Source organism: Nematolebias whitei, chromosome 14 (genome assembly GCF_014905685.2).
Source record: "Nematolebias whitei isolate Nwh7 chromosome 14, NemWhi1, whole genome shotgun sequence".
Taxonomy (NCBI): domain Eukaryota; kingdom Metazoa; phylum Chordata; class Actinopteri; order Cyprinodontiformes; family Rivulidae; genus Nematolebias; species Nematolebias whitei.
This window is the reverse complement of record NC_056511.1, coordinates 37,505,719-37,529,796: the sequence shown is the minus strand read 5'-3', so window position 1 is coordinate 37,529,796 and position 24,078 is coordinate 37,505,719. Positions and strand designations below refer to the sequence as shown.

At 43.4% G+C, this 24,078-nt stretch overlaps 2 protein-coding genes across 2 annotated transcripts in view; both read right to left on the bottom strand.

The window, feature by feature from the left end:
• The window catches only part of stag2a (stromal antigen 2a), a 38,543-nt gene extending 24,262 nt beyond the window's left edge, over positions 1–14,281 (bottom strand). Inside the window, exon 1 of the mRNA XM_037688096.1 lies at positions 14,067–14,281. The gene's annotated coding sequence lies outside the window, so the exon portion shown is untranslated. The remainder of the gene's footprint in view (positions 1–14,066) is intronic.
• Positions 14,282–16,725: 2,444 nt separating this feature from the next.
• Positions 16,726–24,078, bottom strand: part of epd (ependymin) — a 13,482-nt gene continuing 6,129 nt past the window's right edge. The window contains exons 3-8 of the mRNA XM_037688090.1: positions 17,856–17,932; positions 17,723–17,754; positions 17,494–17,631; positions 17,219–17,405; positions 17,048–17,129; positions 16,726–16,961 (exon numbers count right to left, since the gene is read on the bottom strand). Of these exons, the coding sequence (XP_037544018.1) occupies positions 16,835–16,961; positions 17,048–17,129; positions 17,219–17,405; positions 17,494–17,631; positions 17,723–17,754; positions 17,856–17,928 (639 nt within the window). The 5' untranslated portion in view covers positions 17,929–17,932 and the 3' untranslated portion in view covers positions 16,726–16,834. The remainder of the gene's footprint in view (positions 16,962–17,047; positions 17,130–17,218; positions 17,406–17,493; positions 17,632–17,722; positions 17,755–17,855; positions 17,933–24,078) is intronic.

Sequence of the window (24,078 nt, the reverse complement as noted above, 5' to 3'; positions counted from 1 at the left end):
CGTTCCGGGTCTCATACAAATCTGGGTTCCCCTCGGTTACGACAGAATGGTGTTACCCAGCGTAAAATAGCAAAGACTTTTAAGTTATCATCATCAACCATGCATAACATCATCAAAAGATTCAGAGAATCTGGAACAATCGCTGTGCGTAAGGGTCACCGCCGTAAAACTCTACTGGATGCTCGTGATCTCCGGGCCCTTAAACGTCACTGCACCTTAAACAGGAATGCTACTGTCAAGGAAATAACAGAATGGGCTCAGGAATACTTCCAGAAAGCATTGTCAGTGAACACAATCCACCGTGCCATCCGCCGTTGCCAGCTGAAACTCTACAGTGCAAAGAGGAAGCCATTTCTAAGCAAGCTCCACAAGCTCAGACGTTTGCACTGGGCCAGGGGTCATTTAAAATGGAGTGTGGCAAAATGGAAAACTGTTCTGTGGTTAGATGAGTCACAATTTGAAGTTCTTTATGGAACACTGGGACGCCATGTCATCCGGACCAAAGAGGACAAGGATAGCCCAAGTTGTTATCAACGCTCCGTTCAGAAGCCTGCATCACTGATGGGATGGGGTTGCATGAGCGCTTGTGGCATGGGCAGTTTGCATGTCTGGCATGTCATGGAAAGGCACCAATAATGCAGAGAACTATGTTCAGGTTCTAGAACAACATATGCTTCCATCTAGACGTCATCTCTTTCAGGGAAGACCCTGCATTTTTCAACACGATAATGCCAGACCACATTCTGCAGCAATCACAACATCATGGCTACGTAGAAGGATCCGGGTACTGAAATGGCCAGCCTGCAGTCCAGATCTTTCACCTATAGAGAACATTTGGCGCATCATAAAGAGGAAGGTGCGACAAAGAAGGCCCAAGACGTTTGAACAGTTAGAGGCCTGTATTAGATATGAACGGGAGAGTATCCCTATTTCTAAACTTGACAAACTGGTCTCCTCTGTCCCCAGACGTCTGTTGAGTGTTGTAAGAAGAAGGGGGGATGCCACACAGTGGTAAAAATGGACTTGTCCCAACTTTTTGGGGATTTGTTGACGCCATGAAATTTGGAAACAACAGATTTTTCCCTTAAAATGATACATTCTCTCAGTTTAAACTTTTGATCTGTGATTTGTGTTCTATTCTGAATAAAACATTAGATGTTGGCACCTCCACATCATTGCATTCAGTTTTGATTCACAATTTGTTTAGTGTCCCAACTTTGTTGGAATCCAGTTTGTATGAATATTTCTGTTCAGTGCCCTGAGATGACTTATGTTGTGACTTGGCGCTATATAAATAAACTGAAATTAATCGAAAACCATTTAGGCATTTATAAGTCCACATAAGAGTTTTAAAACCAATGCTGTAATGCACAGGGAGCCAATGGAATGAGGACAGAACTGGTGAAATGTGCTTAGATTCACATGTTCCAGTCAAGAAACGGGCAGCAGCATTTTTAACATGTTGGAGGTGCAAGGAGGCCTGACTAATCCCAGTGCTGAATGATGATAAAAGAAAGGGTTATTCTCTCCAGGTCATGTCTTGACAAAACAGCTAAAAACTAAAGTCAACCACAAATAAATATTTACAACAAGTAAGACAGGTTCTGAAGAGCTAAATGAATTGTAAAAACAAAGTCCGAGCCATCAACATGTATGCCCTGTCAATAATTAAATATCCTGCTGGTATAATAGGCTTGCCAAAGGAGATAAAAGCGTCTGACATCAAGACATGAAAGCTTCTCACAATGCATGGAAGGTTTCACCCCAAGTCCAGCAACCCGAAATATTAAGAGAAAGGAGGGAGGTAGAGGACTAGGGAGAATCTGAGTCACTATAAAAGATGATACAACTATGATCCTGGAGTACAAGAAAAAAAAACTCCATTGATGAACTGATGAGTTAATGTCTCAGGCAGCAGTCACTCAACATGGAAAGATAAGCCTCTGAACGACATGTAACACTGGCAGAGTGAGGAGGTTAGTGATATCAACAAATCCTATCAGTAGAGGACTGAAGGACAGCACAGAGGCACTAATCATGGCAGCACAAGTACAATAGAAGCTGGTACCACACCAGCTAGAACCATGCAGGCTGTGCAAAGTCACCCATGATGCCCTGCACATGGGCCCCATAAACAAGTGGCTGGAAAAGTGAACAAGGGACGTCTGTGCCAAGTATGGACTGGAGATCCCACAGTTAAAGTGGGAGAGTTCCCCCAAGGGTGGTTTAGAATGGAAGGGATAAGACACTGTGTGACTTCCAGATCCTGAGTGACAAACAGGTGATGGCTAACCAAACACTGTGGAGGTCAACTCAACAAGCAAGAAAACAAGTTACTACAGTGTTTCCCCCTTGGTTACTTGCCTTGGGAGGGTGCTATTTGGGGGTGAGAGAAGTCGAGCACTATGTTAGTGGCTGGAGTTTTCAGTGGGGTGGGAGAAGTGAAGCTGTATGTCTGCATCGCACGTGAGGTTTGGTTAGCTTAGCACTACGTTAGTGGCGGCAGTTGTTGACCGGGGGGGGGGGGGGTACGTCAGAAGAGAAGCAGAGCGCTACATTTCTATTGCGCACAGTTTGGAGTCTGAGCTGAGCTGTTAATCTCCTCTCCCCATCCAGATTACAGGGTGAGTGTCCTGTATAATGGTTGGGGAAACACTGCAGTGGTGACAGATATAGCAATCTCAAACGACTGTAACATCAGGAAGAAGGAACACAAGAAATGCCAAGGACCGAACGAGGAAATACAAAAGTTGTGGAGAGTCAAATTCTCAGTGCTGCCAGTGGTCATCGGAGCACTCAGTGATGTGACTCCTAAACTGGAAGAGTGGCTCCAACAGATCCCAGGAACAACCTCAGAGATCTCTGTCATAAAGAGTGCAGTTCTAGGAACAGCTAAGAAAATGTGCAGAATCCTCAAACTCCCTGGCCTCTGGTAGAGGAGCTTAAAGAGTAAAGTGCAGCATACGTATACACCAGCTAAAGGCCAGAGAGAAACTGTAACATTGTTTTATAAAACTGTCCCATTGTTATTCTTTGGTCCACACTGGAACACTGACCCATTACAATAAATAAACACATCCTATGTTCCTGCTACCAACCAAGAGTAAATGATACTGACAAACGCAACACTTTCCAGCATTAAAATTCTACCACTAACTTAGCAACATTTAGACCTTAAACAGGACCCTTTTCGATATATTCTATTAAAATCAGCCTGTCTACTTATTCTAAACATCAAAGTAGTTTAAAAATGCATGTCATTTAACAAATTTTAGCCGCTTCATTATTAGTGTTGTGATAGTCTAAAAATTTGCTCCATCACACTGTGAGGACTTTGTGGAACAAGCAAATAGACAAAATTCCTACTTTATCCAAGGATAGTGTTTTAAATCAAAATGTTACAATGGCATTACAACAAAAAGAAAAAATCATTAGCAGTTTTGATGACAGTTATTGTCATTTAAACAGATCAAAAACTGCATGTTTGTCTTTCCAGGTTCCATCGTTCGAATTTGATATCCATTTTATATTTTGGATGAAAATTTTAAAAAATCCCATGACAAAGCAAAAATCCTTGTTGTAGTAAATAAATTAAAAAGTCTACTGACCAAACAAAACCAATAAGCATACCTGTGAGCATATCCGAGGCTCAATGGGACTAACCTGTAGGCCTGTCACGATAACAAAGTTTGCTGGGTGATTGTCTCAGAAATTATTGCGATAAACGATAGTGGTGTAACGATACACGTGAGTGTATTGAACCATTTCAGTACAGCATGTTCGGTTCACGTGTGTACCGTTTCTGTTATTTTTTCACTCATTAAATTTTATTAACGAGAGATTATGTACCGCAGAACTCAAGTTCCTACATGTGTTTCAGCACAGCGTTATTGCAGCATGCATAGCATTAGCAGCCTAGCAGGGAACGAATAAGCCAGCTCGTTGCGGTCTCCTGTTTGGGAACATTATGGCTTTCTTGTTAAAAGAAAAGTGAACAAATCAAAAGCTGTGTCGACGTTGTTTCACGGAGATTGGATCTGCAGCAGGCAACATTTCTAACTTGTTAACATGCTTGAAACATCATCATCCGAATGTGAACGTAGCTTGTTGCAAAAACTGATAACAGCAGCATTTAAACAACCTTTATCAGGTCATTCTGATAGGTTCAAAGCAATAACACAAGTTGTATGAGTTTTTAAAGCTCTGGATCTATGTCTGAATGTTGTTGATGCGCCGGCTTTAAGTATAAAGTTCTTGAGCCCCGCTGCCTACGACATCCATCACGTCAACATTTCAGCCAAAAAGTTGTAGCAGCACTTTATGAAAAAGCTAAAATTGATATTGTCAACAAGCCCGACCAGATTTAAAGCTCTGCCACATCGATGACGAGCGAGAGAGGATATTCAACCACGTCAGTGTTTAACCTACCATTATACAAGCGGGGTGCCCCACCCCGTCAACAGAACTGAGCACCTCACCTACCAAAGTGAACTCCCCCTTCCCCAGCACTGACATAACACCAAGCTAGCGGCGTGCAAGACAGGCGCTCCAGCTAAAAAGCTAAAGGTGCCTCTTCCCTCATGCTGCCCCCCACCCCCCACCCGCTCAAAAACTGTTGTACAAGCTGCACTCAGACATGTCTCCATCTTTCCTGTCAACAAAAATCATGGATGAGAAGAGCATCCCGCCATGGCAAGTTAACTAGGGGAAGCACTGCACCTCATATGATGACTGTGCAAGAAGAGGTATTGTATTATTGTGATCTAAAAAAAAAACTACTCTAGGTCCGTCCATTCTGGCTATAGTAAACAGTAGTTTATCCACTGGTGTGGTGCCAAAAACCTTTAAACATGCTACTATCTAGCCTCTCCTGAAAAAACCAAACCTTGAACCATCAGTCGTTGCCAACTTCCGGCCTGTCTCCAGACGCTCTTGTTTCCAAACTACTGGAGAAAATAACTGAGTCCCAGTTGAAGAGCTTCCTGGAGGATCACGCTATCTTAGAGCTGTTCCAATCTGGCTTTAAACCTCTCCACAGCACTGAAACTGCCCTATTGAAGGTTTTTAATGACATCTTCAGATCCACTGATACTGGTGATTCTGTGCTGCTTGTCCTGTTGGACCTCACAGCCGCCTTTGACACCATCGACCATGAGATCCTCATTGCTAGGTTGGAGCAGTGGGTGGGCATCACAGGGTCAGCCCTCAATTGGTTCACATCCTACCTCGCTGACAGATCCTTTTGTGTCTCCATCAAGGATTTTAGTTCTGCAGTGACAGAGCATAAATGGGGGGTTCCGCAGGGGTCCATCCTGGGTCCCCTCCTATTCTCTCTATACCTGCTGCCACTTGGTGCTATTTTCCGGAAACACAACATACCCTTTCACTTCTACACCGACGACTGTCAAATTTACTTCCCCCTAAGATACAATGGTACATGCTCTATTCAACCTCTGCTCGACTGCCTGGCTGACATCAGGGACTGGATGGCTTTAAACTTCTTAAGGGTGCATTCACACCAGCCCTGTTTAGTCTGCTTTAATCAAACTCTAGCTCGTTTTCCTAGAAAGTCCGGTTTGTTTGGGGAGGTGTGAACGCGCCATCGAACTCTGTCACGGAACAAAAAGGCGAAATCTGGCCCGGGCTAAAACCTAGGTCTCGGTCTGGTAGCGGTTCCAGTACAGTGTGAATGTAAACAGACCGAGCCCCGCTCCACAAGGAAGAAGTGGAGTACAGCACAGGGCAAACAAACACGCATTTATCTTACCTTATATGGAGCCGTCAGCTGCCTTGTGTGAAAAACATTATTCTCCATGGTCTTCTGCCTCATCTTCTGCTCATGCTGAGTCCATTTTTGAAAAATGACAAAATATAACTCCTAAAACTGCTAAAACTTGATGCCACTCCGTTTTTGTTTTTATTTCCAGAAGAAGAAGAAGTGTCTTCAGAGGTTTTTGTGTCATTTATTTCAGTAGTTCTTGGTGCAGCGCCCCCACAGGCAAGCGGGGGAATAGGTTGGTTCAACAGGTTGGCTTGACTGCACAGTGCAGTGTGAATGCAAACGCACCAGCTCAAATGTAAACAAAATGTCATGAATATTGGTCCCCAACCGAACCGAATATACCGGACTATCAGGTGTGAATGCACCCTAAGTTTCAATGAAAAGAAGTCTGAAGTCATGTTGTTCCCTCCCAACGACACGATCACAAACCACTGCATTGACCTTTCCACTCTAACCCTGTCAGAAAAACAAAAAGTCACTAATCTGGGAGTGATAATGGACCCTTCCCTGAAACTTAACGATCATGTAAACATGATTGTTAAATCATGTTGCTTCCAACTGAGGCGGCTGTCTAAACTGAAGCCCATATTGTCCAAAAATAACCTAGAGACAGTAATACATGCATTCATTACATCTAGGCTTGATTACTGCAATTCACTCCTGTTTGGTATCAGTCAGACCTCCATTGCACGATTACAACTGGTAAAGAATGTAGCAGCCCAATTTTTAACAAGTACAGGCAAAAGAGAGCACATTACACCAGTTTTGGCCTCACTGCACTGGCTACTGGTTCACCTTCGAATCCAGTTCAAAAGACTAAAAAAAGTATGTCTACAAATCGTTGAACAGTTTCACCCCCACCCCACCCCCCCATCTCTCTGATCTGCTACAACCGTATGTCCCACCACGTTCCCTGAGGTCAGTGTACCAGTTGCTCCTCACAGTTCCAGGAACTTGTCTTAAGCGCAGAGGTGACAGGACCTTCTCTGTAGCAGGAGCAAGACTTTGGAACGAGTAACCTCTGCTTGTCAGACTGACCCCCTCCCTTTAAGTTTTCAAATCCCATTTTAAAAACTCACTACTATTCAGTAGCTTTCAACACCAGAGGATCTGTGTTTTGAACCTGCATGCTCCACACTGGTTTGTCTTCATATTTATTATCTGCATCGTTTTTATGTCCATACTTTTGATTTACTTCATTTTGTATATTGCTTCGTGTGTTGCCTGTTTTTATGTCTGTACAGCACTTTGGTTGGCCTTGTAGCTGTTTTAAGTGCTCTATAAATAAAATGGTATGGTAATTAACTTTTTAAATTTAAAATTATAATTTTATTAACTACTTTTTTTATCTCTGTGTTGTTTGCAGTTTGAGGATGATAGCAGCTGAGTCTTCTTCATCCACCAGATCACCTCCAGCTAAGAAGTCTGTAATGACTGAACTTGTTTATATATTTTCAAAATTCAAGGATTTTAGTTCCGCAGAGGCAGAGCTTAAATGGGGGGTTCCGCAGGGTCCATCCTGGGTCCCCTCCTATTGTCTTTATACCTGCTGCTGCTTGGAGCTATTTTCAGGAAACACAACATGCCCTTCTACTTCTATGTCGATGACTGTCAAATTTACTTTCCCCTAAGACACAATGGTACATGCTCTATTCAACCGCTGCTCGACTGCCTGGCTGACATCAGGGACTGGATGGCTTTAAACTTCTTAAGTTTCAATGAAAAGAAGTCTGAAGTCATGTTGTTCCCTCCCAACGACACAATCGCAAACCACTGTATCGACCTCTCCGCTCTAACTCTGTCAGAAAAACAAAGAGTCACTAATCTGGGTGTGACCCTTCCCTGAAACTTAACAATCATGTAAACATGATTGTTAAATCATGCTTCTTCCAACTGAGGCGGCTGCCTAAACTGAAGCCCATATTGTCCAAAAATAACCTGGAGACAGTAATACATGCATTCATTACATCTAGGCTTGATTACTGCAATTCACTCCTGTTTGGTATCAGTCAGACCTCTATAGCACGACTACAAGTGGTCCAGAATGCAGCAGCCCGATTTTTAAACAGTACAGGCAAAAGAGAGCACATTACACCAGTTTTGGCCTCACTGCACTGGTTACCGGTTCACTTTCGAATCCAGTTCAAAATACTACTGTATGTCTAGAAATCATTGAACAGTTTCGCCCCCCCAATCTCTCTGATCTGCTACAACCGTATGTCCCAACGCGTTCCCTGAGGTCAGCGGACCAGTTGCTCCTCACAGTTCCAGGATCTCGTCTTAAGCGCAGAGGTGACAGGGCCTTCTCTGTAGCAGGACCTAGACTTTGGAACGAGTTACCTCTGCTTGTCAGACAGGCCCACTCCCTCTTGAAAGCCACTATTCGGTGGCTTTCAACACCAGATGATCTGTGTTTTGATCCTGTATGCTCCACACTGGTTTGTCGTCATTATCTGCATCGTTTTTATGTCTATATTCTGATTTACCTCATTTTGTATTTTGCTTTGTGTGTTGCCTGTTGTTTTGTCTGTACAGCACTTTGGTTGGCCTTGTCGCCGTTTTAAGTGCTCTATAAATAAAGTGGTATGGTATGGTAAAATAAACATTTTCCAAGACATTATTTTGGCCTTTTTTGTACCAAAAATTAACCGAACCGAGCCCTCCTTGAAACTGAACCGAAATGTCATTTTAGCGTACCGTTATACCCCTAATAAACGATAATATTGTTTGAAATTTGGCAATAATTAATAATTATTGTCAATTTTAAAAAGAAATGTTGGTTATTTTGTGTGTAGTACAGGTCCTTCTCAAAAAATTAGCATATTGTGATAAAGGTCATTATTTTCCATAATGTAATGATAAAAATGAAACTTTCATATATTTCAGATTCATTGCACACCAACTGAAATATTTCAGGTCTTTAATTGTTTTAATACTGATGATTATGGCATACAGCTCATGAAAACCCAAAATGCCTGTCCCAAAAAATTAGCATATTTCATCCCACCAATGAAAGACAAGTGTTTTTAATACAAAAAACACCAACCTTCAAATAATCATGTTCAGTTATGCACTCAATACTTGGTCGGGAATCCTTTTGCATGAATGACTGCTTCAATGCGGCGTGGCATGGAGGCAATCAGCCTGTGGCACTGCTGAGGTGTTATGGTGGCCCAGGATGCTTCGATAGCGGCCTTAAGCTCATCCAGAGTGTTGGGTCTTGCGTCTCTCAACTTTCTCTTCACAATATCCCACAGGTTCTCTATGGGGTTCAGGTCAGGAGAGTTGGCAGGCCAATTGAGCACAGTAATACCATGGTCAGTAAACCATTTACCAGTGGTTTTGGCACTATGAGCAGATGCCAGGTTGTGCTGAAAAATGAAATCTTCATCTACATAAAGCTTTTCAGCAGATGGAAGCATGAAGTGCTCCAAAATCTCCTGATAGCTAGCTGCATTGACCCTGCCCTTGATAAAACACAGTGGACCAACACCAGCAGATGACAGGACACCCCAGTGACTGTGGAAACTTGACACTGGACCTCAAGCAATGTGAATTCTGTGTCTTCTCTCTTCCTCCAGACTCTGGGACCTTGATTTCCAAAGGAAATGCTAAATTTACTGTAATCAGAGAACATAACTTTGGACCACTCAGCAGCAGTCCCATGCGAGATGCTTCTGACGCAGTCTCTTGCTCAAAAGTGGCTTGACCTGGGGAATGCGGCACCTGTAGCCCATTTCCTGCACACGCCTGTGCACGGTGGCTCTGGATGTTTCTACTCCAGACTCAGTCCACTGCTTCCGCAGGTCCCCCAAGGTCTGGAATCGACCCTTCTCCACAATCCTCCTCAGGGTCCGGTCACCTCTTCTTGTTGTGCAGCGTTTTCTGCCACACTTTTCCCTTCCCACAGACTTCCCACTGAGGTGCCTTGATACAGCACTCTGGGAACAGCCTATTCATTCAGCAATTTCTTTCTGTGTCTTACCCTCTTGCTTGAGGGTGTCAGTGATGGCCTTCTGGACAGCAGTCAGGTTGGCAGTCTTACCCATGATTGCGGTTTTGAGTAATGAACAAGGCTGGGAGTTTTTAAAAGCCTCGGGAATCTTTTGCAGGTGTTTAGAGTTACGTCATTGATTCAGATGGTTAGGTTAATAGCTTGTTTAGAGAACCTTTTCATGATATGCTAATTTTTTGGGACAGGCATTTTGGGTTTTCATGAGCTGTATGCCATAATCATCAGTATTAAAACAATTAAAGACCTGAAATATTTCAGTTGGTGTGCAAAGAATCTGAAATATATGAAAGTTTCATTTTTATCATTACATTATGGAAAATAATGACCTTTATCACAATATGCTAATTTTTTGAGAAGGACCTGTACCTTTTTAGACGAAGGCACGGATTTCACCCGTGAATTCTGGAGCTTCGACAAGACTGAGTTTTTTTTCCCCGAGGTAGGCCTGTTAGCTTAGCTCGTAGCTTACCTTCTGAGCTTAGCTGTTTTTAACGATCCAAAAACGCAGTTTTGGACGGTTAAAACAGATGTTAAATAAAAAGTAAAAGGGTCCTCGGGGGTCAGTGAAGCACACTGGAGTTGAGCCTTTTGTCATCCAGTGTCTTCAGTAGAGAGACACAAAGAAACGATAAAGCTGATAAATGAAAATGAGGTCAATAATTTTAATTTATCATGCGATTAATTAATTTATTGTTTATTGCGACAGGCCTACTAACCTGTATAAATAAAGGTTGAATGAATGAAAAAAAGGATACCAGCTGTGAGACAATGTAAGATAAATTCTGTGAATTTGCCAAAACAATAACAGGACAAAAACAGCAGCAAAACATCTTCACCAACCATGGAAAAAACAGTGCTTTCCTCAATCGTTGCAAAGACATCTCACCTTTATACAGTTTGCAGGCCAACAACCTAAAACAATGCTTGTCACTCTTTTTATTGTTCCCAATGCTTTTTTTAAATTTTATTTGCATAGTGATTTAAAAATGTTGACTTATGCAGTGACAAAAGTAACTTGTGACTTATAACACGAGTGAGAAGGTTGCCGGATTGAATCCCGGCAGGGGACCTTTCTCGGTGGAGTTTGCATGTTTTTTGTGCATGCGTGAATTTTCTCCAGGTACTCCAGTTTCCTTCCACAGACCAAAAACATGCATGTTAGGCTGATTGGTAACTCTAAATTGTCCCTAGGTGTGGGTGAGAGACTGAATGTTTGTTTGTCTCGTTTGTCTCTATGTGTCCCTGTGATGGACTTGCGACCCGTCCAGGGTGTACCCCGCCCCTCGCACAGTGATTGCTGGACATGGGCACCGGCAACCCTCGTGACCCAAAATGGAAGAAGCGGGTAAAGATAATGGATGGATGGATGGATGTGAGTGAGAGAGTGAATGGTTGTTTGTCTTGTTTTTTCCATGTATCCCTATGATGGACTGGAGACATGTCCAGGGTGTCCCCCACCTCTCACACAGTAACTGCTGGACCCCCGCGACCCGAAAAGGAAAAGGCAGGAAAAGATATGGGATGGATGGATGAATGCAGTTTTTTTGTGTGTTTTTATGCTTTTATAATTAGTGTTATGTCAGCTTGTGTTGCTGCCTCTTGATCAGGTTGTTATTGTAAATGAGAACTGGTTGTCAATTCAACCTACCAGGTAAAATAAAAGGTTATTATTATTAAAAACATGATTTATGCAGGTAAAACTGAACACAGTTAAATATTAAACTCTGGTAGATTTGTTTTAGGGTGTAACTGGGACCTTGAGTACATAATTTCGTTCCACCTCATGTACCACATGATGCGAATGAAAATAAACTTGAACTTTGAAGCCTTGAGCTAATTCAATTAGTTTTGACCAAAGTTACTTTCAACCACAGAAAATATTTAGCATTATTAAAAGTAAAGATGATAATTTGAATTCATATTGTAAGTGAAATTAGATGATTTTATTCTGTAACATTTATTGCACATATTAAAGTAATTTAATGCATATCTATGGATCAGAACCAGTTTGTGTTTTGTTTAACAATAACGTTATAACTTCTCTCTATGACAAGCCACTTTATCATAATATTTAGAGACCCTCAAAGCAGAACTAAGTGTCAAAATGACCATTTCAGATCAAGAATATTACATGTATTTACCAATTGCTGCTGTTAAAAATATTCCAAGTAATTACTGAGAAATCTGGTACTAATATCCATCATTAAACTTAGCTGACACACTCAGAAAAAATATATTTTAGTCTTATGTAACTGTTGGACTTCTGTTAATACAGTACTTTGACTCAACTCTATGTTTAAAATGTCCTTGAAAAGTGAACTAATAAGAAATCAGCAAGTTTTCTGAAGAATCAAATGATGACGTTAACAAAGCTGTGAACAAGAGAGTGCCTCTACTGACATCTCCACCATCATATCTGCATGAAAAAGTTATAATCTGGAGAATACAATTATGTGAAGTATATTAAAAGCTCTGGGCTTATTAGTAACAAATTAGGATCTTTTTAAAAATCTTAATTATTGTTCAAGCAATAGAGAATTTACAATATTTTAGCTAATAATATTTATGCTTCATCAACTGTTTCCATTGTAGTTCTATATGTATTTATTAAGTATTAATTAAGTATTAAGTATTTATTAAGTATTTCTATATGTATTTATTACTTTTCCATATGTATTTCATTGTATTTCTAATACTATTCCATAGTATTTCACTGTTTCCATTGTGTCGCTCAAGGTGGCTGCATGTTGGAGCAGCTCTGTTACTTTCATTCCAAAATTTTGCTTTTGGAAACTGTAATTCCTCTTTTTCTGGATGTAAATCACATGTTTTGGATGATTGTTTCCTCTGGTATCAGATGCTGTGCAGCTGGAAGGAGTTTTACTGAAACTTTTTTTAAGTTTTGGACATTTGTTATGATGCGTAACCATGGCAACAAGGCAGTTTTCTACAACCAACAGCAGCTGATAAACATCTCAAAAGCTCAAATAATATCTCAACTACAGCCCCAAATCTCAAATGAGTTGAAAGGATGTTCTGTGGACGCATTCTCATCTACCTGCCAGCTGTGCTCGACTGCCTGACCACTGAGATCCTGGAACTAGCAGGAAACACGGCTCATGACAGTTGAAGAACAGGATCGTCCCTCAGCACCTACAGTTGGATATCCGCAGCAACGAGGAGCACGGCAGACTGGGAGGAGTGGCCATCGCTCTGGGAGGAGTTCTGTCCGGCATTCGGGCGGTCCTACAGCCCCAGGGAACTGAGAGGCCAGCCGAGTCTGGGTGGACGGATCGGACGGCATCTGCAGCCAGTTTCTTAGGATCCACTGTGGGATGGACCTTTACAAGAGATCCTTCCTGTCTACAGCCATCAGTATCTATAACATCTCTTAATGAAATGAGGATCACGAGTTACAACAACAAATAATTTCCCTCTGGGATTAATATAGTATATGTGAATTTTGAATGATCAAAGTTGATAAATAAAATGTCTTTTTGATGTGAGCTTAGTATATTTGAATTTTTGAACGAAGTCATTTTGTTGATCCATATAAATACATTGTTTTTAACATTAGAACAGACATTTGTAGGGAGGAACCGCCTGTGAAGTCATTTCTGAGATGTATTTTTCACATCAGCCAGTAGTCAGGACAGGCTGTACAGCACTGTGACTATGAATGGATCCACACACCGGGTTCTTCACTTGGTAAATTCGCGAGCTTTCAAATCAGCTGATCTCGCAGCACTTCTGACAGGTGTGTCGTGCAGGTATGAAGTCAAACTGAAGCACAGATGTTTGGGATGCTGGTGAATCCTGCTCCCTCTGTCCGATGTGTTTGAATATGACGACTAAACACTAATCCGAGCTTTGTTATCCATTTAAAAACGTCAGCTCAACACATTAATCACTCCATTAGCTATATTTACATATTTCCACTCGTTTATCAGCACTACGAAATGATTAGTCCTCCCTTTGATATTTTGTTTACATATTTAACGTCACAATAGTTTGGATGCTAGCGTCACCGTTAGCCGTAGCTAAAAGAAAGATTAGCACACTCAAAACCAGCTAGCAGCAAAACACACCATTTTTACCAAGTCGGTTTTAATTTATTACCGCAAAGGTGCATTTCTGTGGTAATAACTGCTGATGACACGAAAGCAAAGTCCCTGGTAAGTTTAAAAAAAAAAAAAAAAAGTGTAACAGCATCAATAACAAACTCCCTGGTGGATGTTAACGTTAGCTGTCCGCCATTTTGCAACTTACCTCGTTTTAATTCAATGACGAGCAGAAACCACCCCAAAACAGTAACCGCTTCGGGTTGTGCACAGATGATGCTTTCGTTAATTCCGTGCACAAACTGTCACTTTTTATCTCTGAATTGTTTGTTTGTTTGTTTTAGCTAGCGTTAAGGAGCCCCCTTGGTGGCTAATATAGCAAAGTACAACGTGTATTTCCGTTTCTGTGTGCGCGCCACGTGCACCACCTGTCGGTGGAGCCGGGTACTGCAGGCAGGAGGGCGCAACAGCAGCTGACAAGTTGTCAGGCTTTGTGCTGGAAAATATCTACAATATCTCAAGAAGGGTGTTTTCTGCTAGACTCTGTGAGTCATTGCATTTTGTAGAACTACAGTGAAATTAAGTAATTAATTTTGGTTGATACATAGTGACTTAAAGATCCTGATGCAATACTTAGCATAAAAAGCAACTAAACGTGCTGGGAATGGTTTTATCTATAATGTTTGCAGATATCACCTAGAAATGTTCAGAAACTTTATTTGTGTTTTTATTGTTGCTCTGTTAGTCAAAGTTTTGGTTTTACAGTGTTGTAAACCTAACTAATTTGTTGAAGAACTGGGCCCAGAGTCAGTTTTCTCACTCTAAATGCTCCACTAGTCATGAATATCTTCAGAAATATGTGTCCTAATGCATTTTGGTGAATCCCACTTTTAAAATAAATCAGATGTTTATCGTCCTATTATCTTCATATCTTTTGTAAGAAATTGCAAGAAAACAGGATGACGTGAGGTCATATTTATAAGATAAGATATAAAACTTTATTGATCCTGCAGGAAATTGTTAATGAAGAAATACAAACAAGTATAAAAAGTCAGATGCTACAACTTGAATGAATTAATCTTTCCTTAAAGGAATGCATATCACCTGCCTGCCACGGTGGGACTCAGTCTCAGCTAATACCCCACCATTTTTTATGTCTAACACATTCGGTTTTACAGATCAATTGCCTATATATGTTATTGAATTTGAGTTGTGATTACAGCCATCCGTGCCAACAAGTCTGCCAAGTGGGACAAAATGTTCAAGTGTTCATAGATCGTGTAAACGCTCAAAAGTTTTAATACCATAAACATGAGCAAAGAGGCACAACGACACACAGAAGGCAGTAATGAGAAACCTAGTAATCATACAAAAACATATTGTTCCATGTTTTCCTAATATGACTTGGCTCTCAGACTGCAGGTTTACTTGTGGTTCCTAGAGTTTCCAAAAGCAGAATGGGAGGAAGATCTTTCAGTTATCAGGCTCTTCTCTTGTGGAACCAACTTCCAGTTTCTGTCCATAAGGCTGACACATTGTCCAGTTTTAAGACTGGGCTCAATACTTATTTTTTTAATAAATCCTGGTGGGCTTGGGTTTCCTGAGCTATCCCTTAGTTATGCTGCTATAGGCATAGACTGCTGGAGGACAAATTGACCACATTTCCTCACTTGTCTTTACGTGCTCTACTCTACCTGTTTGTATTTGTAATTATTTCTGTCCTTAATGTGTTTTTTTGTCTTTCTTCCATAGACCTGCCATTCTGTTTGTTTCTTCCTTCCTGTTCCTCTCAGCCCCATTTGAAGACGATGACCGCTCATCCTGAGCCTGGTTCTGCTGGAGGTTTCCAGTTAAAAGGGAGTTTTTCCTTTCCACTGTTGCCTTTCTGCTTGCTCAGGATGGGAGACTGTGACAAAGTGAAGATTCAACACAATCTGCTGGCTTCTTTAGAGAACTTTTACTAATTGACTTTTATAATGTATGTGAATGTTTTTCTGTTCAGTGCCCTGAGATGATTTCTGTTGTGACTTGGTGCTATATGAATAAACTGAATTTAATTTAATTAAAACATGAAGCACATTAGTCCTTTAATCAAATAAACTGTTACCAAACCAACATGTCTTGTCTTCACTTGTGTTCAGTTTTTTTTATACCAAACCTCTGACTGAGTTTCAAGCACGCAACACAGTGACTATAAGCTACCCTGAAATCACTGTCTGCATTTCTTTAGGGTTTAAGGCAAACTTATGTCACCAGATAAACTGAGTCAATAAAACCGATGAAACTACAAAATAACTTATTCCAGCTACTCACTGTCAGTTTAACCTCTAAATTCACTTTTCCTAAAATAGACAATTACCATTACATAAAAACAAAAGTTACAGCCTTTTTCAAAATATAGATTTATAATCAATATAAATCATTTAGAATAAAAACATACTTGGAACCTTGACACCATCCCAAACAACGTGCAGGTGGAAAAGGGAAAATATGGGATAACTAAGATTTTGAGGTGACATGACACAAATTGCATGTTTAAATAAGGAAAATGTTGATTTAAAGATTAATAAAATTAACCTTTTTTGCCTCAAGGCCCCTATTTGACATCAAATCGGGTCTGAAATGATCAATTGTAAAACATCATGATTGTAAAAAATAAAGCACATCACTCTCTTCACAGCTTTGACCTTTTATTGTTCCATTAATCATATCTTATAAGTAGTATCAACTTGAAAAACCATGAGTTGTTAGTGATTTAGACTAATGCTGTCATTTAAGTCATCTTTTTGACCTATTTACATCAAAATGCGCATGCACAGTGTGATGATCTCAAAGCTATTATGCCTCATGGGGTGGTGGAAGGTGCGACAGAATCAAGGCGTGATGCACTGCAGTGTCAGAAGAAACAAAAGAGAGAGAGACAAGTCAACAGCTCGGGTACGTCATGCTTCGATGGAGGGTTCTTTTTCGGTTTGTCTACATGAACTCGTTGAGGAAGCTGTTTACTGTCCCCTCAGGGGTGTCCTCCAATTGCTTCCCGTGACAAAACGAGGGGACCACAAGAAGATCTGGATCCTTGATCTCAAGTTCAACATCTAAGTTGCTGTAAAAACAAAAAAAAAGTAGCAGGGGCATTCATTTTTAACAAGCTGTTTTTGCATGTGCAGCAAAGTTCCTGAAAGTACTGACCTGAAAAAGAATGATGTGGTTTCAGTGAAATAGAAAGTGTTCACAGGCAAACATCCCATGGTTACATACATGGTGTAGGAACCTGCAGATAAAAATCACAAATTCGGCTCTAATAAGTTTTACAACTGTGTATAAAAAGCACCCATGTTATCTTCGTAGCATCCTCCCCACCTTTCATGCTGGTCAGTTTTCCTCCCCAGACATTGAGCTTCAAGCCCTCGTCTTCAATGGAAGAACTCCCGTAGGTCACAGTGGAAGAGAATTTGGCGTCGTCAGGGATGTCTAGCGGATGCGAGGTCATTTGCAGTTTCTTTTTCTCGCAGCTCTGGTTTTTGCTGTCAATCTCATACAAAATCCCCTGTTGGTCACAGATATACAGTAGATTTGAATTTCAGATCCAAAAGCAGCTTTGAGAGGTAATCTTTGAAATGGAAGAGGTGAGTGACCTCTGCAAAATACATCAACAGATCCAAACCAATCGAAGAGTTTGTTGGGGAGCTCTCGTTGGATTGGAACCGCAGCTTCTGGCCCACTGAATCATAAGTGAACGCACCGAACGCTCTCGTGTCACCCCTTGAGGACAGCTGGTTCAAATCGAAAGCAGAAGGAGATGTTTTTAAAATGCTTTAGAAGTATCGAAGGAACAGAACACTTGCAACAAAGAGACGGACTCACCACACTCATTAGTCCGCTCATATTGTGTGAATCTAGAAAAAAAGTCTCATTTAAACAATGCAGAGAACATTTCAAATTCTGAATATGTACCAAAAGTACCAAAAAAAAAATCAAAGTAATTGCAAATACTTACGGCAAGGATGGTGGTGATCCGCATGGCTGGTGGTCAAGCACATGAAGATGAAAAGCACAAGAGCTGCATACATTTTCCTGGTCCAAACAGAGGAACAATACACAGGCAGAAAACACCCAAGTGCACCTATCAGCGAACTCACAACACCTTTTTATAGGATAGAAAACTGGCACGGACAACGATGCTTGCGTAAAGAAGATGCAGGAAAGTAACCCCCTGTGCTTCAAACATCAAGCTGTGTAAACATGTCTGATTCTGACCCGATGGGTGGTGACCCATTAAAAATTTATTTTGGCTATCTTTTTCTGTTGTTTATGTGACTGCACAACTGTCCCTGTTTTTGTCCAGGATCTGGCTGCAAGGCTTCACTTCATGAACCTTCCAGAATGACCACGGAGGAGGACAGTTCACATGAGGTAAGCAGTCTCAACTTTAACAAGCAGTGGCTATTTTAGCCTCTTTTCGGGGGTGCTCAAGCACCCCTAAATTTGAACTCAGCACCCCTGAAAAATAAAGTTAGTTTTTTTTTCTCATTTCTGTGTTTGGGTTCTGTTTATTGCATTAATGATTCAGTGCAACACAATCAACAAATTTAAAAGGTAACAGATCATTGTAATACTTGGTTTATTTACATAATGACTAATTGCTGGATGTCCAGCCCCTGAGCTGCTGGCTCTAAGTAACTGTGGCCCGCTGAGCAGTTTAGATGAATAGCCCCAGAGTGGAATACAGTTTATTCGATTTCCAAAACCTAAACAGAGTCTGGAAAAATGTAAAAGATAAAGCCCTGCGGCCGACCTCATGATCAGCTGAATACAACAGTGATATACAGGACATACCTCATGTTCATCTGTATGAAGGTAACTGCAGGTAAATCCTTCATTCTATTTCATATAGGCTTTGCCCTTTAAAGCTATCGCTAGTGGGTTTATCCCCTTCGCACGCAGCACAGCACTGAAAACTTTAGTCCGCGCCCACCGGCTGTGTGGGCCCCACCCCCAGTCCGTATAAATTACGGTGAGACCGGGCAATCGGCTCCCATTTTTTTCCATTTTTTCTTCAGCCAGGTAGCACTGCAGAATGAAGAAGAAGAAGAAGCTGTCCAGCACCAGCACCATCCGCCTGACCAGCACCATCCGCCTGTGTCCGTCCTGCCATACTGGCTACATCATAAGCTTTGATCGGCACAAAATTTGCGAAGGATGCCTGGGTCTCCGCTACGCCAACCTTGCCACCTCCTGCCGTCCCTGTGAGCTCCTCCCGAGGAGAAGCAGAGACGAGCAGCCTTGTTCAAGGTAAGTGTCGAGGAATGTTTTTCCGTGGTGGGCCACTACTAGCTGGACGACGCCATGGCCTTTTCTAACACATTTCCACGCGGTAAATCGAATGATTCCTCCGAAAACGGCGATGCTGACAGCAGCCCCGCCGAGTGTTTTTCCATGGCGGGACACCACTTGCTGGACGACGCCATCACCTTTTTTGATGCAGTGTCGCACAGTGAATCTGATTATTTCTCTGAGAAAGGCGATGCGGGCAGCAGCCCCGCTTCCTCCTCCCTCCTGAAGAGCGTAGTGATAGAAGAAGAGTGGCCGAGTGGATGCTCAGCCACCTCGGGTCTTCCCACGTCGGCAACCACACCGCTCCCGCCGTTGGCGCCCTCCTCTGGAGCTGCTCGACATAATCCAGAAGGCTGCTGACACAAAGGGACTTTCCGTCCCTCTCCTTCCTCTGCCCCAATCGGATGATCTGGCAGGAAGGTTTGGCTCCGCCTCAGCTTGTTGCCCTGACTCCATCTGGCCCCGCTTTCCAGCTGTGATGTCATACTGGAACGGGGCTGCAGCTGAGCCGGCAAGCTGAAGGCACCCGTCTCAACCTTCGCCCCATCACCAGAGTGGAGGGTTTTACCGAACAGTTTTCCCTCGGCCCCCCCACCCCCCACCCACTGCGAGATGGTGACAAAGCTCTCCAACCGAGCTCACCAGTGCTCATTCCAGGTGGCCGTGGTGAACAACAACATCGCCCTGCTGGCCTACAGCATGTCAAAAAGGCTAGAGGACGCAGATCTGCTGGAGGAGACAAAGAACCCTCTCTGCAAAGCCGCTGACGTCATCCTGAACATGTGCGCCTCCTCTGCAGTCTGCTTGTCTCGCATCGTCGCCTGGATGACCATGATGAGAGGACCACCTGGCTCCACCTCTCACCATCCATGCCGGAGAGGCTGCAGAGGGACCTGCTGGAGGGCCCCATCACTCCAGATGCACTGTTCAGGGCCAGCTTCAGGACCATGTTGGAGAAGTCTCAAAAGACTTAGGAGGTGTTGGAGTCAGCACGTCACCTGGTGAAGTCACAGCCCTCCTCCCACTCCTTCGGCCGCTGGAGAGATCGCCGTGGCCAGCGACAGCAGCAGAGGCGCTCCACAGCTGCGGCAGCAACTTCACGCCCCGCTCCTCCGCCGCCCCCCACCCAGCCGCAGGGCACACGGAGGAGGCAGCCCAAGAAATGACTCCTTGGGGGAATGTGTGTGGTTTTAATGATGATGTCCGTTTTGCAATAAAACAGAAACACCATTCAGAGAGTAAAGTTTCATCTGATTCCAGCCTGACTGTCAGATCAACTGATCTCACAGCTGCCTGTCTTCACACATTCCCCACACAGAATGAGCCGGTAACCTCTAAACAGTGTTTTAAAAGGCACCGCAGCTCGGTAAATCGCACAAAACACTTGTCTGCCACATCAGCTAAAATTATGTTTTTCAGCAGACCGAGTCCGGTAAAATCCATCGCTTTCATCCAGAGCCCGTTTTATTTTCTGCTGTTTTTGTTCACTCACCACGCAGTGGGAGTAAACGTGTTTCTCCATGACTGCTGCAGCTTCCATCGAAACGGCATCTCATTCAAAAAGTGCTCGCGCCTCCTCTCAATGCGTGCCAGCTCACCTCAGCTCTTACGTGAGTCCGCAGCCGTAGATCAGTACAGAGGCGCACATACAGCCCTTTCTGTCTGAGCCCCCCCCCACCCCCCACCCCCACGGGTCACCCGCCCTGGAGGATCTCCGGAGCGGGTGACGACGGCAGGGGTTTTAGCCTGGTTGACGTCCATGAGAAACATGACACAACACAAAAACGCGTGCACACTCCCCGAGCGTTACTCAGTGGCAGCGAGTGTGTTCCCTGGACAGATGGATGAACCGTCTGATCAGCAGGGGTTACACGCTGCAGTTTGCAGCTCAACCCCCACCATTCAGAGGGATTATAGAGACGGTTCTGTCATCTCTAGAACAAAGCTCGTCTCTCCAGTCAGAAGTTCAGGAACTCCTGATGAAAAACGTAATTTTCAGAGTTCCAGATGGAGAGGATAACACGGGGTTTTACTCCTGCTACTTCCTGGTTCTGAAAAAAAACGGAGGGATGAGACTCATTCTCGACCTGTCCATGTTCAACAAATCGATCATGGAAAGACAATTCCACATGCTGACAATCAAACAGCTGCTGGAGAACGTTCGCCAGAACGACTGGTTCACCTCCATAGATCTGAAGGATGCATAAATTCACATTTCCATAATTCCAAAACACAGGAAATTCCTTTGTTTCTCCTTCCAGGGGATCCCGTATCAGTACAACAGGCTACCGTTCGGTTATTCCCTCGCCCCACGCATGTTCTTGAAATGTGTGGAGACAGCTCTGCAGCCATTACACAGGGCAGGAATGATAATTCTTTTTTATCTGGACGAGCTGCTTTTATTAGCTCGATCCAGACAGGAAGCAGTCGCAGACCAAAATTCTGACATTGCACCTGTTAAACCTGGGTTTTTCTATAAACTGGGAAAAGAGTTCCCTTTTGCCATCCCAGATGATTGTTTATCTGGAAGTGGAGCTAAACTCAACCATAATGAGAGCCCGTTCATCACAGCCGAGAGCCAACGCTCTGTCAGCTCAGCTCCGCCGTGTCAAACCCCGCTAGTGACAACTTTGTCTGTCATGCAGCTCCTGGGAATGATGTCATCGGCTCACGCCATGGTTCTGCTGGGCCTGTTTCACATGAGATGTCTTCAGAGATGGTTCGCTCGCCTGCGCATAGATCCTGTGCACCAGAAAAGGCGGATGGTTTCTGTGCCCCCCTCCGTGGGAACTGATCGGAATCACTGGGGAAACCCTCTCATTCTGTCAGAGGGAGTTCCCATCAGTAGGCCTACATCACATGTCTCAGTTTTCACAGACACATCCCTGTCAAGCTGGGAGGAACATGTCTGTCCCAAGCAGTGGGAGCACAGTGGCCGGACCACATGTCATTTCACATAAATGTTCTAGAACTTCTCACGGTCTGGAATGTGACTCAACATTTTGTTCCCCTACTGCGGGATCATCATGTTATGATCCACACAGACAACAAAGTGATAGCAGCTTACATAAACAGTCAGGGAGGCGTGTGCTCAGCCAAATTTTTACGTATCGCGAAACAGCTGCTGTGTTGGGCACACAAAAACCTGCTCTCCATCAGAGCAGTGTACATTCTTGGTGTCCTGAACAGGGGAGCGGACATAATGTCGAGGGGCGGTCCCCACCATGGAGACTGGAGCCTCCAACCTGAGTTGATCTCACAGATTTGGAGCAGATTCGGCCGAGCAGCAATGGATCTGTCCGCCACACGGGAGAATGCCCAGTGTCAATTATGGTTCTAACTGAGCCCACGGGACTACCCACCATTAGGGGTGGACGTCTTTGCTCACAGCCCTTGGCTGAAAATACTCCTTTATTCATTCCCTCCAGTCCCACTGATACCACGGACCCTGGACCGGGTCCGGGAGGAAAAGCTGTCAGTCATCCTCGTAGCTCCCGAGCGTATAAGCGCCCCGTGGTTCCCGAATCTGCAGCAACTGATATCGGGTCAGCCATGGAAACTGCCGTGGAGGAGGGACGCTCTCCTCCAGGCAGGAGGATCGATAATGAATTACCCAGAAATAGGCCAGCACCTTTGGGTCTGGCCGCTGAACGGATCCGTTTAGAAAAGATGGGCCTCCCACAGGATGTGGTGCATACGATTCAGGGCACACGAGCCACTTCCACTACAGTGCTGTACACATCAAGTGGAAAGCTTTTCAGCGCTGGTGCGCAGAGAAAGGCGTGGAGGCCATCTCATGTCCACTAGGTGGCGTGCTGTCATTTCTACAGCAACTGATGGACAGAAATTTAGTGTTCAACACAATTAAAACTTATGCAGCAGCTATTTCTTCCTGTCATGAGGGTTTTGGTGACAGAACAGTTTTTAACCACCCGCTGATGAAGCGTTTTCTGAAAAGTGTACGGAGACAGACCTGTGTCACGTCCACTAGCTCCACAGTGGGACCTAACGATGGACCTGTGTGCTCTGATCAAAGCTCCTTTCGAGCCTTTAGATCAGGTTTCACTTAAATTTCAGTCATTTAAAACAGCCTGCTGTTAGCTCTGATGTTGGCAATTAGAGTGAATGATTGTCTGCTCTCTCTGTTGCTCCCTCATGTCTCAGAATTCAAGCTGATGGCAGCTCAGATGTGCTGCATCCTAACCCTGCTTTTACTCCTAAAAGCATCACAAGCACATTCAGATCGAGAGTGATAACCTTGGATGGGTTTTATCCTCCTTCTCATAATTCTGAGGAGGAAGCAACATCTCACCTCCTCTGCCCTGTGCACGCACTGTCAAGTTACGTGACATGCACGGCCACACTGCTCCGCTCCCAGCGTCTGTTCGTGCATTACAGGGACAGCTCTACAGGATGCCCTCTATCCACCCAGCGCCTCTCACACTGGTTGTGTGAGGCTATTTCTGAAGCTTACAGTTCATCTGGGCTGGATCCTCCAGAGAATCTCAGAGCACATTCCACCAGAGGGATTTCATCATCCATGGTTCTGCATGGAGGGATGACAGTGGAGGATATTTGTACAGCGGCTGCCTGGTCATCGCCGTGTTCATTTATTCGTTTTTATCTACGTGACGTTTCTACTTTCGCCATGACCCATTCTGTTCTCAGGATTTTGATAGAATATTTATTACTTCCTGATGCATGCTCAATAATCCAGGTAGAAAAATCTAAAAAAGTTAAATCTGGTCCTCTGGACATTCAAAAAAAACCAAAACAAAGCAAAACAACAAAAAATGTAGAAACGTTTCGTCTCTCGTCCGAGAGACTTCTTCAGTCTGAGGTGCTGTTTTCAGCTCAGTCTCTTAAATAGCACCTTCTCAGAGTGG